Raw genomic sequence first — 17,674 nt, 5'->3', positions numbered from 1 at the left:
CCCTTAGCCACGTCGTGACCACCTCATTACACTTGGCCAAATGCAGTTAGCGTTCCGTTACTCCCCACGCTCAGCCGCCAACCACTCGCTCTGCTTTCTGCGTGCCGGTGGTGCGTGATAAGTTCGCCCGCATTCACTCAGCTCTCTCCTTCCCTCAGTCTCTCTCCGCGAATGAGAGCTGCTGGCTCATGAGCACATTGCAGCATGATCAGCGTAGTCACTGCCGCTGCTGGTTGAGATTTCTAAATACTGTCAAGAGAGAGGAAGAAGTAAGGAGATGCAAAGGAATTGCGCAGAAGGCATTAAAGAGAGGCGAAGATGGAGGAGGTAGGCAAGGCGCATCGGAAACTGTACGATCCAAATTTTGGTAGATCATCCCATGCTTGCCACATGCAACTGGTCATTTAAATAGTCACCGCCTGGATATGGCCAATACCCCTTGTGGGTATGTGCCATTGTGTGAGGTCAACAACAACAACAACAACAACAACAACAACAAGGCGCATGACCAAGTGCAAGCAATCTTCGGCGCAGGATGGGCAAAGAACATCCTGCAAGCGCGTAAAAAAGAACACGAAAGACGCGTTTTCGTCAGGACCGGACAACGTTGGTTGGAACCGAAGGCTGGGAAACAACATATGTTGTCGAGGCTGGCAACTGCTGTTCTGCAGCATACGCTTACTGCGATCTTCGCAGCCATTGGCGGGTCTGAAATTCTGGTTTGTAAAATCTCTGGTCTCCTTTTAACCATAGTGGGTGGACCAGCGCAGTCATTCGAAAAATAGGTAGAAGGAAACAACACAGATTAGCGCTGACTCGCAACAAATTTAATTAAGGAAACCGCATATTTATAGCAAAGATCAATCAGACTTTACAACTCCCGCGCACATACTCATAGTATAAAAAAACGCACAATTCTTCCATGGCGCAACATTTACAACAAAAAAAGACCCCATACAGCACCGAAAAAACAACACATCAAGTGTGGGGATGCAAAGCATCTTCATTCCTTACTGCTAGTAAGAATAGCGCTTACTACTGCACTGTTCTTTTTCTCTCATTAAATAAGCCTCCATTAACTTCGACGTAGTCTGATTTTTACCACGAAATAAAATGCTTGTGCGGCTGACTAATATTCTGCACACGTTCTTTTCTGTTTGCATTACTGACAATAATTTCAAACTTATTTGTTTCCGACTTAATCAGCAGTGTCTGGATGGCACAGAGAAAAACAATTCAGTGTGCAGACTACTAGTCTTCTTTTTCGCACACCCGCCATAAAGGCATAACTTGAGTTCGCTGTAAACTGGAGGAAATCATGTAAGGTGTTTTCATGCAGGAACCGGAGAAGGCTCCTGCTCTTTTTGTTCTCGGTCAGGCACTTAGAGAAATCCTCCTCCCTTGTCGCCGTTAGTACCACTTCCTGTAAAATTCATTTACTACTAGTCGCCCGCAATGTTTAATAATGTTTAAATATTTAGGTTTTACGCTAGGGGACTGTCGTTGGTTTTTAAAAAAATTGAGACATGCGACGCCTAATGCAATTATCATCCAGCTGCTTGTAACAAGGTCGTACGTTCGATCCAGCCAGCATGATGGTATTTACAATACGATGAAATACAAAGAACGCCGTCGTGCAGTGCGATCTCAGCGCACGTTCAAGCATCCCAAGGTGTCTACATTAGCCCGTAACACTTCATCAAGGCGCCCCTCATAGTCCATGTGTAACTCCTTTACGTTAAGCCCCACTATTCGCAATGGAACTCAATTCCTAAAGCTCACAATCCCTAAGACATTTCAGAGCTTGTGTACGTCTCTCACGCGAAGTTTACTTGCCCTCCAACTGAATAATTGTACTAGCAGCTATCTCCATTAGAAGTATATCACGCGTCTTCTCCCTGAGCTCCGCATTTAAAATACAGCATGTCGATGATCATCTGCGGCTTACATCACAAGGCATGCGTGCAGCCCTGCTGGCAGCTTAATCGGCCAAAGCAGTGTGCTGCTGTGTGTTATGACGCCTTGGTAGGAAGTTTTTCGAAGTCAGTACTACATCTTCCTGCTCTCAACATAGTTTATCGAAGCGAAGAAGACAGCATAACCCAACCTTCTGCCTGTATAACGATGAAAAATTATTTACGTTGGTAGGCTGGAATATACTCACAGTGAAACGCTCTGAATCTACGAATGTTTTCCTAGGATCCGAATCAAATATTTAAAATACACTTAACAATTTGCAATGACATTAAAGAAATCGAATAAATAATTACCTAATTGCTTAGACAGAATCAAACTTCCCAATTTGTGCCTTTTCGTTTCGTTATACCGCGCGGCAGAAAACAAAACAAAACAAAAACAAAGACGGCCTGCATTTAATGTTTGGTTTTTGCCAGCCGGAGATTAGCGCTATTTCTGCTTTGTCTGTTCATTCTTCTACGTCCGCCTCCCTTTGCAACGTTCTCCCGGTGTCTAAGCGGCGCGCTCTTGCTTGTGCAGGGAATAAGATGACGACACGTGTATCCGGACCATCCCAGTACTCGCATCTATGTAAAATGTTTGCGGCGCGTTGGGATATGCGTCCTCGTTATAGATTTCGAGAGGCTTCCCGGGAGTCAGCAATGCTAACCCGGGAGTCTAGTTCAGCAGCGGCGATTGATATGTCGACCTCCTCTGCGTGTGTAATGTTGGGGGCACAGAAAGTGAGTCCCTGAACGTACGTGTTTCAACGGATTATTGCGGCCGCATACCATCCCCCGTGGTCTGGGTCATCCGCATTCGTGTAGAAGGCTCTGTAGTGAGAGCCATAGCGGTCGTAAAGGACCGTTCGACTGCCTTCCAGAGACTCCTTTGTCATGTTCTGTGGCAGAGGTTGCACCTGTAGCGCGTGGCGCCAGTCCTCTCGAAACGGTAGCCCGTTTCTCTGCATGCTCTTTGTAGGAAATGTGCAGGCTGTTCAAGAGGGTTTTTCCGGATGAGGATTTGTTCAACCGCAAGTACTGGTTGTTTAAGTGCGCCTCGCGTAGCTCCCCAAATGTGTTGGTCATCCCGACATCCATAAGCCGTTGACTTGAGGTCGTTATATGGAGGCCGAGGATGCGCTCTAAGATTTTGCGAAGATCACCTATAGGGTGTTCTCGTCACGTTTCCGCCAGTGGAGATAGGGTGCCGAATAGAGTAATCCGGCTGGTTACAAATGCATTGCCCCGTCTCAGGGCATATTTGCATTGTGACCCCCCCCCCCTCCCCCCACCCCCGTTTGTTAGATGCGCGGCGGTCCATGCGACCCACCTGGTCTCCAATCTTGTACATGCGGGACTAGACGGAAACAAGGCTGCAGAAGCCTCAGCCCGTGCGCTCAACCACCGAGAATCGGCTCGACACACGCTGCCTCAGGTATCAGAACCTAATCCGGCTATCACTTACAGAGAAATTATTCAATGATATTCTATTTATTTATTTTCTTTATTTCATAATAGTGTCAATCCATTTTTCAGATATTTTTACAGGAGTGGGTAGAAAACTGCAGATATTTGGTAAAGACATTCGCATAAGTGCACAAAAAGGACAATGAGAAATGTTAAACATAAAGACAATTGACCTACGTAAACAGCATTTAATGAGGGAAAAAGTTAACGCACAGTCAACTAGTTTCGGTTACATATGATGACACAGCAATAAAAAACAGAAGAGATGAGCAAGTTGAATATAAAAGCAATAACATCATACACAATTTCACATCGCAGAATTCATCATACATAGCAAACAAAACAATCATAGGCACAGTAACTATAGCATCTCTTTCTCCATGCGGACAGTACAGTTTGACCAGCAATTTGGACAAATTTGTCAACAGTAGGCTGTGCTGCCACCGTTTGGCTATATCATTCCACTCACGAACGGCTCGCGGGAAGAACGAAGAACTTAATGTGTTATTAGCGCAAAAATACTCTTAGAGTCTTAGGTGATGCTTATGACAGGTTTCTCTGGCTGTGGAATAGAAAATGTGTGAGTTAGAATCCACTTGAATCTTATTGTGTAGGATGAGAAACAAAAATTTCTGAGAGAACAGATGCGTAAGAACTCTTAGTTGGTGGTGGACTGAATTGTTACGTCGTCTAGGGTGTTCCCAAGAAGTGACTGGCTTTCTTTGTTCTCACGCAATGCCCCGTATACTGTCCGCAGCGCAACAATCGAGACACAACACTGTCTGTCTCGGTGTGCCCGAAACCACAAGAAAACCAAACACCTATCTCCCATTCTCTGTTCTCCTCCTGGGAGGCTGCCCTGTCCGGCTCGGGCCCGAGCGACCAGCAATCGACGTTTGAGTGGGCGCGCCGTGTCATGTCAGCCATCGGTGTTCTGAACCGAAGACTCTGCCCATCATGCACGGCTATACTAGCCTTAAAAAAATGATTTTTACTTATCTTCCTAAATACTCCTTGCACAGCCGTATCTTCTTGGAGGCCGAAAACACAACTGAGGTGAAGAGGCTCTGTTAGAAAAATAGAAAAGAAAACTGAATGAAGAAAAAAGTGAGCGAACACAAAAAAAATTCCTGTGGTTCAACTACTGGTGAACATAGTTAGAGAGCGAAAGCTGTAGTATATCGGGCAATTAGACGCGGGTTGGCCTCTAACGTTGAGTGAATTCCGCACACTGGATAAGCAACGCGCCAGGTGGCGGTTAAATTAATTGTTGACTGTGAGAGGTTGCTCACCCAATGAACGCTGCGGCTTATTGCTGCAGCGGCGCGTGGCCTCCACCGCGTTGCCAGCGCTAATGCATGCAGCCCACATTTCTCTCTCCCCAGCGCCACGTACCTTAAAGCGCGTTGAGGCGTCCACTACCCCAGGAAGCCAATTATATGCCTTCCTTTCCTTAAAATCATCGGAGTAGAGCGTTGTCAACGTTAAGGCCTATAAACACAAACAACACTGACGGTGTATAGCTTCAGTGCCGCGTTTCTGCTACAACGTTGTGAATGCTAACGCATGCAGCGCACATCTGTCAATACCGCCAGCCACGTAGTTTAAAGCGCGACTTACGTGTCCACCGTCCCAGGGGGCCTATGCGCCTTTCCTTTGCTTTCGAAGGAAATGGCGCAGTAACTGTCTCGCAAAGATCGCTGGACACTCGAACCGGTTTTGAGGAAAGGAAATGGCAAAGTAACTTACTCACATGTTCAATTCAATTCAATTTCAATTCAATCATTCTTTATTTTTCCCAGAAAGAACTGGAATGGTCTCCTGGGCTAAAAGCTGGGTGAGCAGCTTGACGAGGCCCAGGAGACCGTTACATGGCAGAACAGTGAAGTTGAGAAAAAAAGAATAATGTGAATATAAAGCAATGTACACCATACGCAAAAAAAAAAAAACTTGTTGCGGCAACATAATACAGTATGTAATGCACCATATTCGCCAAAATGAGCTAAAAATAGTTAAAAATAGTACAAGTTGACATAAATAACAGTACGAAATTGTAAACAAAGGAAGCACAGTAGAAAAAACTAAGTATAACATCAAAATGTGGTTCACAATGTTATGAAGTACGTGCGCAATTTCTTGGGATTCAGACGAGTTGTGTTTTGGTACATATTAAGCATTGATGGCAGGTTATGTGCTAATGATTGATGTTTATAATAAGTGCGGAAGTGGGGGATTTCCCAGACATCTTTACTTCTTGTGTGTATATCTGTGATACCTAGTGTTAAAAATGCCAGAGATGAGAGTAAGTTCTTGACTTCAGTAGAGGAAAAAAAGAATGTTTGGAGTAATCGATATTTGTATAAGTTATCAACCCTTATGATGTTAAAGGAAACAAAGGCATCTTTATTACTGGCTGTTGGATCGATATTTCCAATGTAGCGGATAACCTTCTTTTGTAACAAATGGAGTTTGTCTAAGTTTGTCTTTGTTGTTGTGGCCCATACCAACGAACAGTAATTTAAATAGAAATTGAATAAAGCATTATAGACTTGAAGTTTAGCTTTTACTGGAAGCAGTCTCCGACAACGCGATATCATGCCTGCAACTGAGGATAGTTTTTTCCTAAGATAGTGAGTGTGTGCATCCCAGCTTAAGTTCTGAGAAAAATGTACACCGAGGATTTTATGAACGTCCACAATTTCGATGTTATGGCACTGAAAATAATAGACTGATGTATTTCAACAGCTTTATTTCGGGCACGGAATATCATTGCTTTTGTTTTCATTGTATTTATTTTAATTACGTTGAGCTGAGACCATATGGATAACTTCTGGAGGACTTCATTGCATCTTATTATTAGTCGGTCCACATTGTACTCGGGAATAAGTATGGTACTGTCGTCAGCATATATTATAAATTTAACTGTGGCATCTATGTTTACAAGATCATTTATATAAGTATTGAATAATAACGGTCCTAATATGCTACCTTGTGGAACGCCGTGAGTAATTGGTAGGAGGAAGGACATATAACCGTTTACATATACACACTGAGTCCTGTGGCTGAGGTAGGACTCCAGCAGGGCCAAACAATTACCGCGAATGCCATATGACTGCAGCTTACTAAGGAGCACTTTATGATGTAAGCAATCAAATGCCTTGCTGAAATCTACAAAAAGGGCAGCAGTTAACAAATTATTTTCAATATTCCGCAAGATATTTTCTTTAAGTGCTAACAAAGCTGATTCCGTTGATCTGCCTTTCCTAAATCCGTATTGTGCAGCTGTGATAACGTTTTCTTTATCGAAAAATTGTGTTATCCGAGTGAAAATGATTTTTTCAATTCCCTTGGAAAAGATAGGCAGCACAGATATCGGGCGGTAGTTAGTGGACAAGTTACGTTCGCCACCTTTAAAAATAACAGATACTCTGGCTGTTTTCATTTGCTCAGGAAAGGTTTCAGACTCTAGAATTAAATTAAAGATATGTGCAAGTACAGGACTAATTATCGGTAAAACGTACTTAACCGGTCTTATCTGCAGGTCGTGAATGTCTAATGCTTTACTGTTCCGCAGGCACATAAGAGTACTGTATATCTCAGATTCATCAGTTGGCTGGAGGAATATGGTTTCAGTGACAACACTATGGTGCGAATTTGTGGAGGGGGTGCTATTACATGCGGCAGCAGCGTTTACAAACTGATGATTGAAGTGTTCTACTAGAGCTTTGTCCCGTAATTCATTACCATCTACCATTACAGTATCTGGCATATAATTTTTGCTCTCACGACCGTGGACGTCGTTCATAGCCTTCCAAGCAATGTCTGGGCTCTGCCGGGCAACATGTGCAAACAGATGCTCGTAATATGCACACTTTGCCCGTCTAAGTTCACTGTTCACTTCGTTTCTGACTTTCTTAAATTCTTTTAAGGTTGTTTCTAAGCGTGTCTTCAAGAAAGAATGATAGAGGCGGTTTTTGTTTGTAATTTTCTTTAAATGGTCACGAGTTACCCATGGTTTCCTGGCTTTTTTTGAAGGTTTGTGCATCTTCAATGGAAAATGCCTAGCGTACACACACACAAAACGTGTAACGAATTCATTATAGGCATCGTTAACATCCATTTTATTGGTCACAGGTGACCAGTCTTGTGAAAGAATGTCCTGCTGAAATGCCTGTAAACCATTCTGGGTGATGTGCTGAGCAATAAAGGACTGTTTTTGTTTGATAGATTTGGGTGAGTGGGTAGAATATGCCATGAAAACTGGACAATGATCACTTATGTCGGACGCAATAGTGCCAGAATTGTAAACAGTGGTATCGATATTAGTTACAAGGAGGTGAAGTACTGATGATGTAGTTCTTGTGATACGAGTTGGCGTGATTATTAAATTTTTGAAACCAGATGAAACCAAAATGTCATTAAACTCGAAAACAGAATTGCATTCTTCAAGCATGTTAATATTAAAATCTCCAGCGCAGATCAGGCGAAGGTTATTATCACAAACATAGTCCAAAAAAGATTCATAAAATTCCATAAAGCGTGCAATATTACCACTCGGAGGGCGATATAGCACAGAGATGACATCGCTCCTATTTTTGACGGTCACGATTTCATAGTCATCCGTTACAGTGCTGAAATCCGACACCAGGCAACAATTCTTTGTTTTCTTGACAAGAACTGCCACGCCACCAGCTCGTCTTTCTGGACGATTAAGAAAAAAATTATCGTAGCCATATATATTTACCATTTTACAATCAGTTGAATACCATGTCTCAGAAATCATAAGAATGTCAACTTTGAAGTGAAACTGATCCAAAAGCAGAGCAATATCATCCTCCTTGTTACCAACTGAGCGGGCGTTTATATGAATAACAGATTCGCACAAGGGGAAATCACATTTGACTTCGGTAGGTAAAGCGAGCTCTTGATAATTCATTGTGCAACTTATGTTCTGGCTTTGTGGAGTCATCATTCCTGCCCACTCTCGTTACGAGCCGATGTGTCGCCTATCTGCCTGGAAACAATCTTCTCGACATCACACTCCCTCGCTATCTGAATGATAGGCGTATTATCTGCTTGCTTCGCGAAAATCTTCCCGTTGTTCGTCCAAACTGATTTCCAGCTGTGTTCGTATTTTCTTTTCACGGTCATTCCAAGAAGCTTTTTTAGCGCTGGGCAAAGATGTTCATTTACATAAACTGGGGTTGTATCTTCGAAACCAAGGTCAGTGTTTGTGAACCGTTCCTTCCTAGCCTTTCTCAAAACAGCATCACGCTTCGCTCGTGATCTAAACTGGACGACGATGTTGGTCTTGTTGACGTTTTTTTTTTGTCGGGACGCGATGGCAGATTTCAATGTCGCTTTCCTCAATAGGCTTACTTAACAAGCTGCCAATGTGGGACAGTATTTCGGGGAGTGATTCAGTTTCCTTCTTGATTACGCCTTGAATTTCGAGGTTGCTTTTTCTGGAATATTGCTCAGACTGAACAAGCCTGATTCGAGATCGTCTATTTTGATTTCCAGGGATGAACACTTTGCGTGAAGAGCTTCATTTGCAACTCTTAGCTGCGTATTTTTTGCTGCCTCAGTGGACACCCGAACCGCGCCGTAAACGGTTTGACGTCTGGCGGACTTGAGGGCCAAAACCACTAGAACATCGAAATCGTTACGAGGCAGCGTAGTGAAGCATTAGCTTCAAAAAGAGGCACGATTGTTTTGTATTTGCGTTTTATCGTAACACTGAAAATTAGACTACGGCGCGTACACGAAGAGAAATACCAAGAACATAGGAGGAAAGCCTTAAATGAAAGTAAAGCGGAAATTCAGCACCCGATCATTAAGATAGTAATGCAAACTGTTGTACCGAGCCAGGATGCAGGCGCAATGATCGTGCTATTTTTCTCCAAAATTGTATGCCCATTCAAAATGCACTTCACTGGTTAAGCCCGAGTGCAAGAAGGAGGCTTATTTGGGCTCAGACTCAGAAACATATTTCTCTATCAATGGCTTTAAAGAAAGCGAAGCCTTGTAGCTGTTAAGACGCAAGGGAGGAGTATGACACTGGAAGAACGAGCGAGCTGTAAGAAAACGGCGGTTTCATAAAAGGCGAAGTTCTTACGAGCCAAGCTACTACCTCAGCTTACGACATACGTATGGAGAGGTTTTATGATCAGCTTTTGTGTGTTTTTTAATGGTGGAAACATTCTGGCAGCTAGGCATTCGTTTGACGAGGATGTAACGAAATAAACGAGAGACAAGAAAGAACTCGTTGTCTGTCGTTGAAAACCGGCCGGCTTGAATTCAGAGTGGTAGGCGGTCGACGTGCGCTATGACCAATATTTAAGGTCAATGCCATCGGTGCTGAAGACTATTGTAGGAAGAGCTTGTGAAGGACAAAACAATGAACGCATTTTTCAGCATTTGCTACCACAGATAAGAACAACGCGACGATTCTCAGGAATTTTTTCTATAATTTGGGCGGGAAGCAATCTATAAATATTTCTCAGTAAGTGGCGCTTGAGATAAACTTATCAAGGTGCGCCCTTTTGCTTTTCTCGGGGCTTATGAATTTTATTAGAAGATGCGGCTTCAAATATGAATATAGATTTATAATAGCCCTTAGGGGTGGAAAGCGAAAACAATGAGGTTGCCTTCCTTCTCTTCGCACTCTAGTGTAATCAGTCGACGGAAAGCATGTAATGTAAGACCGTTAGCACACAAATATTTTCGTTCAATTTTATTATATTCTTCGTTTTATTCCAAGTTTCATGTGCTACCGTAGTGAAAACTAAGCACTTCCCTTATTTAATGTTTAGTCCACTGATTCCACCGCCTTGACAAATGAAGAAGAAATCAAGGAACTTGCCACGGACACGGAGCTCTGCTTTTTTCACCAAAATGCTGTCCGCTATCTTACTTTAAATATCCTCCTGTCGTTTTTATTGATAGATTTTTTTAAAATTCGCGTTTGGTGCTAAAATTTTGTCGTAATCTTTTACAGAAATTTTCTTGCTGACGCCATTACATCTTGGCCAATCCTCCCCCCCCCCCCCCCCCCCATGTGGGTATGTGCCATGCCTTAAGAGGACGAAGAAGAAGGAGAGTCGTGCCGACTGCCATAAAAGCAAGCTAACGCCAAATCAACAGAGAGCCTGTGGACGGAGTAGAGGGCTTCAATGCTACAGGCGGGACCAACATACCCACAGGTGGCCGATAGCAGCAAACACCAAGACAGCAGCGTCCTTGTAAGTAAAAAATTTTGCGATGCATGAAGCTTGCAAATATGATGTTGTAGTTATCGCTTCGATGGCATTTTAAAAGTACAGGTCTCTTCTTTACGAGCGCCGAGGATATTTGTAAATTATGTTGATTATGAAGACAGCAGACGAGCGCTGCTGTTTCTCCATCACCCGAGCTTCGTCATTGCTGGATGATTACTAAAGCGTAGGATTAAGAAAAGTCGTTGCTAAATTTACACTGCAGAGAAAATCGAATAGGTTGCTCAAATTTGTGCAATACTACGCATTAGTTTCTGCAAGTTCTCGTCAAGACTGGATCAAACTCCTCAACGAGCAATCCAACTAGCGATTACAGAGAACGGCCTATCACGAATCCACATTTGTGTGCGATACCATTGTGCGGGGCAGAAAGTTGCCTAACTGTACCATTGTAGTGGCGGCTGTGAGTAGCCCCTGGGGACTAATGTGTATCTTGATGGCTTCCTCCGACATGGGCGTGGCTTATCCCGAGGGTGTCCGTAGTTTTTCTCTGGCCATGCGTGAGTGTCATCCGACGCACTAAGTAGTAATATATGTCTAATATAATCATGACCTTGTTGGGAATTCTTAGAGCGCAACTCTGAGGCGCACGTTCCTGCATTCTGTGTCGTAGCCGCAATCGGCGTAGTGTTCGGCGTTATCGACGTAACCGATTGTCCAAGCAGCAAGTTGATGCCACGGAAAGATCCCGGAGGGTGGCTATAGCAGCGTAACACTCCACCTGCCATCACTGTCAGGAGGCGTGTGAAGAGCTGCGCTCAATTTTCGCCTCACTGATTACCGTAATCGTTTTTCAATTCTTTTTTAAGTCACTGAAGAGGGAAGAAAGTGTGTGCCACAGTTAGGCTGAGAAGAATAGGTTTGGCTTCGTATATTAAGATCAGCATAGTTTAGATTTATTCTACTTAGTGGGCAGGTTATACAACAGCGTGGTTGTCACAAAAAAGGAGTGGAGAGTTGCACACACTCGTTGCCGTGGTGCAGAACTTTCGTGCGCGTAACAGCTGACGGCTGAAAGCCAAAGAATTCTGCAGGCCTACAGCTTCCGACTTCTGGCCTTTAAATACGTCCCTATAGAAATAAGGTTACGATATGTGATCTGTGGGTGAATATCTCGCGCGAACAAAACGGCCGCAGGCCAGAAGTAGGCCTAATATTTACGTGATGGCATAGAAGCCTCGTTGGAGTGAAAACACTGCAACCGCCGTGGTCACCGTCGCAGGTGGCCAGATCTGTCACCACCCAACCGTCCTCTTCTCTCCCTTTCCTTCCCTTTTCCTCCGTCCTGTCCCTCTTCACTTGTAAGGAAAAGAAGGGAGATGCTGGACTAAGAATGGGTACTAAGATGAATGCGGGAAAAATTTATCTAAGAAGCGGTGAGAATCTGAATTTCATCAGAACCGCAAAACAAGCAGAATCGGAATAGAACCCTGACTCGAATAGAGGAGCTGAATGCCATCGCATTTACTCCGCATCAATCCTATCGATCGCGCCTAAATTTTTCAAAACATTATCTATTGGCTAATTTTAGGGTCACGGGAACCAGTCAGGCCGGAATGGAGGAAACAATTTCCGAAGAAACAAACTGTTCATTGGGCGATTGTCTGTCTTGAAAACAAACCTTCGCCGGCCAGACGGTCATGCACATTTTGCAGCCGTCGAGATCGAGATTACCACTTTGGTCGCAAAATCTTTATTAGTGGATTGGTGACTTTCCGCATAACATGCTCGAACACTGACAACGGTCACTGTAGTTGTATACGGTACAAAGCACGCCGTACAAAGCACTCTGTAAATGTAGATATCACCCGCAATGAATAAAAAGAACTACTGCTCTGCAATACACCGTATATATAGCGTCGTAAATAATGGCGGAATTGGAGGTAACAGCATTTTTTACACGTGTAAGAAGTGTTCGCGCGCCTAAGTATTCTCCATGTCAGTGCGCAAAATTTGCTAACCTCTCAGAAACGATGGTCTTGTTGGAGCACTTCAGGCGTCAGCTATCTGAGCTATCCCATCCTGATCGAGTGCTACATTCACCAAACTAATTCTCACTCACTCACTCACTCACTCACTCACTCACTCACTCACTCACTCACTCACTCACTCACTCACTCACTCACTCACTCACTCACTCACTCACTCACTCACTCACTAACGCATTTGAGCTCGCAGCTTTAACCTTGCTTTTCGCCGAGATCCTTGAAACAACTGCTACCACCAATTCAATCATTTCGATTCCGGCTGCGGCTACGATGCGCCTAACGCACAAGGTTATCCAGTAACCAGTAACCAGTACTGAGCTCGTCCTCTTTGTGGGATCTTGCTCAGAAAAACGGTTCGCCTAAGTGCGACCTTTCTGTATGCGGCGGAAATTATTCTGGAACGCAAGTGGTCCGGCGCTGGAAGAGTGTCCAAAATGGTTAAATGCTAAACAAGTGATTCCGGCATCTCCGCAGAAGCAAAACAAGATGCCAAGCCAGGCGACGGGCGCCAGTTCAGCAATCTCGAAAGTAACGAATGAAAGAAAGCGTGCCTTCATCGTGAGGTCCACCACGACCATGTTCCTTCTTGTCACGCTTTCCTCCCTGGTCATCTGCACCTTCGTGGGCCTCCTCGTATGGTCTCTAGCAAAGGTAAGCACGTGCACCGAAACTGTCAGTTGAAATCAGATTGTTTTGCGTCTTGAACCCGAGAAGAAGGCAGTGTTGAATGGTTTTTGCCATCGGATGTCCAGAGTACAGTGAGGAGATTTTGATTCAATGTATGTACTTAGAGAAAACCAATCTTCGGCCTTTTTGTGATCATGTTGATGCTTGTGCAGAAAAAAAAATAGCGCATTGATAGTCGCAAAATCAGATTTAGAAATTTTGCAGCTACTCCAACAAAACTTATGAAGTCGCGGGCGAGAAGGGCTTCTTTTTCACCGCTTAGAACTGAATCACGTTGTCGTTTATCCTCATGTACCCGTACAACAAATTGTCTTGACGCTCGGCAGTTGGTTAGGAAAATGGCCTGTGACTGGGTCACCTTTACTGTTTTTTTCTTGCGTTTTAACGTGACAGCGTTAAAGAGCTCGTGTCGCAGAAATTCCAGTGTCGTTGACCATTGGGCGTCGTCCTGGAGGTGTCTGCACGAAAAGCCCTCGTCACGTGTGGATGTCTGGAATAAAAATTATTAAAAGAGGGCATGCATTGCGAACTTCAGATCGGCACTTGTCTGAAACCTATTGAACCTTGTAAAGCAATTGGTTTTACATACAGAACAATTTGAGTAAATTGCAGTCGAGATTCATACCCAGACCCTTTTGTCGCCAGCCAGACACCCTGCTGACTAAGCCACGTATGCACTTTGACTTCCATGATGTGAAGACGGGGGGGAGGGGGGGGGGAGGGAGAGTAATGGATTAATCTAGAGCAGTGCTAATTAGGTAGGCAGAAATTAGTGTAACATCTGCGTGAAGTTAAGTGTGACAGAATTCAAAAAATGGAATGTGAAAACTGTGCTGTGACAATTGAAATAAATTTGTGAATCTGCCCAGAGAACAACGAATGTGCATGAAAAGAAGCGCATGAAGGGAGCTAGATGCGCGGTCGCGTCATGCTTTTAAACCTGGAGGTTCAGTGTCCCGTTATATTTTTTTCTGGGGGGAGGGGGGGAGAGGGAGGGCTTCTTTAGGCACACAGTAACACTTAGCAGCACAGGAGCTGCTGAATGCCTTCGTGAGTTTCTACTAATCTCCTTCGCGCCTGTAGGGATTGACTCTTCTTGACTCACACATTCAGACCATTCTATAGAGTGAGAGAATAATTGCAGAGTTTCGCAGCATAGAATAAAGTAATTATCTGTTCTTTGGATCCTGATAACGCCGCGATGTACAACTTTGTCCCAAATGCAGCCACCCAATAAAATAATTTTGTCTTAAGAACGGGAGGGTGAGACCCTCCTGAACGTATAGAGCGACTCGCTTAGGCGCCCTTTCTTGAGCTGAGCCGCGTCGGCGTCGGAGGCGTAATCGAGCGCGATGGGAGAGAGGAGTGCAAAGGGAGCGTGGGAGGCGGTCTCTTCCGCTGGCGTGTCCCAGCGCACGGTCCTGGCCCTCCTCTATTCGCGACCTTGGCGAGGCGGCGCGCGTATACAGACGTTTGAGAAGGTTCGATCCCACTGGAGAACACACGGGAAGGGGCCGCAACTTAACGCGCATTGCGGCCCCTCCTCCGTCTATCAGCTCCGCAGCCCTGCTGTGGAAGTTTCGGGATTTGCTTTTTTAGTGCCTGTTGCATGCGTTGATGTGGTTCTTGGCCAGGTTTCATCGAAGGAAGTAGACAGGTCCCAGATCCTTACTGGTGCCATCGAATGTTGTCACTCACACAGAGTAGCTTTCGCTCAAAAGTGCAAGTAAGGCTTTTGACCTATCGACCTAAAAGTCTCAGCCAGTTTTTTTTTTCCTGAACAAAGAGCGACGCAACCGGTGGAAATACTTCGTCCGCCGCTGCTGCTAAACAAGGTGCCTGAGCAGAGGCTGAGCGCCGCCGCCTAGAGGAGAAAAACTATTACCGCCGAAAGGTCTCTGCCGTTCACGCCGCCGATGCAGAAAGTCGTCGCCGCCAACAAAAAGAACCTGCCGTTTTTGCCGCCAAAGCAGACAGAGCTCTGGTCGAATTTCGCATTAGAGAGTATCATAATCGCTCTTCGAATTTGTTTGTAGAGTGAAGACGAGAGAATAATTGTAATAAATAAATGCTTAAAATTAATGCAGCAATTTCGGTTGCCCTCCACAGTAACAATAAAGGGCCGTGAAAAAACTTGCAGTTCCAACTTAGACTACTTCCTCGTTCACCGACGCTCACTTGGGAAATTTTTCTCCTCTTCACTAAAGCCAGTCTTTTTAGGCTTAAGCTATGTTGGAGCGTGCACGGGGATGGATATTTCAGCTATGCATTCAGTTAATTTGATTGTACGTTTAAAAGGTGAGTGGTACTACGCCACAAAAGGTCGTGTTTTCCCCATGTCGCATTTTCGCCACTCTCTAATTGTTCATTCCTTTATTTTGTATATTCCCTGACACCTCCGCAAGCGTATCGTTGTTTAGCCTGCGTTTCCACGCAGTCACTAGTTCGTTGCAGAAGAGTGCACAGGCCATACAGGTAATAAATGTTTGCTAGTGGTAGGAAGCAGATGACTTTGACCAGCTGTACCAGCTTCAGACGAGCGCAGATCTTCTGGCAGTGCGACACAAGGCAACGTAGATGTCAACGAGGATTTTGATCTATTTCGTTAATTATAACAGCGCTTGTAGCGATGGGGTCTTAAGTGCTAGTTGTATGCCAACCATTACTTTAAAAACTTTAGTGCTTATTCCATGAAAGTAATTCAAAATAATATTAACCTGACATCAAACTATTGGCAAAGCAGAGACGTTATCCACAGAGCTGTCTGAAAAATTCTGTTTCAAGAAAATTTACTTTCATTTCGCTGCAGCAAATTAAGACCTCAACAGCGCTAATACAGTTGGTCAACGCGCTTCTCTAAGTAAGCGGTGAGAAAAGAGTATAAAGTTGAAAAAATCAGTTGAAAAAATCAAACGTATAAAGTTGAAAAAATCATAATCGGTAATCGAAATCGTTAAAGTCGGCTAGAACCATGTTAAGCGATAGTTTCTGAGCCAAAGCCTTCGCGTCGTAATTTCTATTCTGTAACGTTATATATGCAGTAAATGTCCCTTTGCCTTCAAGCTACGTTTTAACAATCTCGCCAGTGTTGTATGACCTGCTTCAAAAACGGGCGTTCCTTGCGCTTATCACATATTTATAATAAGCAGTGCAGCTACTGGTGAGTTGATTTGCTCAAAGAAACCCGCAGAATTCTAGCTGCCTTCTACCCAGCTCTAATCCATAGAAAATGGACCGTTACACCAGCGGCAATTGCAAAATGATACACGTATTTGTCGCCTTAGTCGCCCTCGGGTGGTACATCAGATGACAAGGATAAATGCTCATTATTGGATTTCCTGAGTTGGAAGGCACGTTATTATTGAAAGTAGGAATTTTTGTATTATATACTGCTGTAAGAATTAAAAGACCGGTTCAAAATACCTTAGTAGTTGAGGATTGTGCGCTATGTAAAGACAAGCATATGTCAGGAGCAATATCAGTAAACATATGGCATACTGGTAGCTTCGGCGCGACCCTTTCTCAATGGCATCACTTCCCCATGCAGGATCCACATGAAGGACCTGACCAGGATTACGACGAGGACGACGATTCAAGCGACCTTGACGACATCCGAGATACCTATCCCACTACCGTTACAAAATCTACCAGCTCAGTTCACACCAGCACACTTTCTCGTGACGCAACTACAGATCGAACCAGTATACGAAGTTCTAAAGTGCCGACGGGAGATACGTCACCAGCAGGGGAAGAGATCACGATTTGGTCAACGGCGGATACATCAGAAATTACTAGATTCACGACTCCGACCACAACCTCGACTACGACCACATCTTCGACCTCTACTACAACTTCGACCTCCAGAGTGAGAGTGCTAAACCCGTGTGCAACAAACGAATGTAATACCCAAAGCACCACTCTAACGGGCCAGTTGAAATTCACCGTAGACCCGTGCGAGAATTTATACGAATTCGTGTGCGGCAACTACCACAGCGACACAGAGGAGAATGCCCACACTAAGGTAACTATTTTTGGCATTTGGTTTCTATTTTTTTTTCCTGTTGAGCGTACCAGTTGGCGGCACTCTTATCGAGCGCTAAGGAGCCATACTCTCGCTCGACAAGGGCGCTTCCCAGATTCATTCTATGGTTCTTTGCAGCAAATTTCTGTCGGTTCCTGCAAGCGTGTTGGTTGGTTCGTCTATAAATCTATTGTATAGTTGGCTGGGCGAATTGTGAAAGTTTGATCAGAAAAGCAAAAGTGCGCACTTAGGGTCTAGCGTAAATTGTAAACACTA

At 44.3% G+C, this 17,674-nt stretch overlaps 1 protein-coding gene across 1 annotated transcript in view; it reads left to right on the top strand.

The window, feature by feature from the left end:
• Positions 1 to 10,565: 10,565 nt before the first annotated feature.
• Positions 10,566 to 17,674, top strand: part of LOC144129837 (neprilysin-1-like) — a 30,854-nt gene continuing 23,745 nt past the window's right edge. Inside the window, exons 1-3 of the mRNA XM_077663902.1 lie at positions 10,566 to 10,669; positions 13,165 to 13,341; positions 16,925 to 17,398. Of these exons, the coding sequence (XP_077520028.1) occupies positions 10,601 to 10,669; positions 13,165 to 13,341; positions 16,925 to 17,398 (720 nt within the window). The 5' untranslated portion in view covers positions 10,566 to 10,600. The remainder of the gene's footprint in view (positions 10,670 to 13,164; positions 13,342 to 16,924; positions 17,399 to 17,674) is intronic.

The sequence above is a fragment of the Amblyomma americanum genome, chromosome 4, assembly GCF_052857255.1.
Source record: "Amblyomma americanum isolate KBUSLIRL-KWMA chromosome 4, ASM5285725v1, whole genome shotgun sequence".
NCBI classification, from domain to species: Eukaryota; Metazoa; Arthropoda; class Arachnida; order Ixodida; family Ixodidae; genus Amblyomma; species Amblyomma americanum.
The sequence above is the reverse complement of the archived record's forward strand: the minus strand, read 5'-3'. Positions and strand labels throughout refer to the sequence as shown.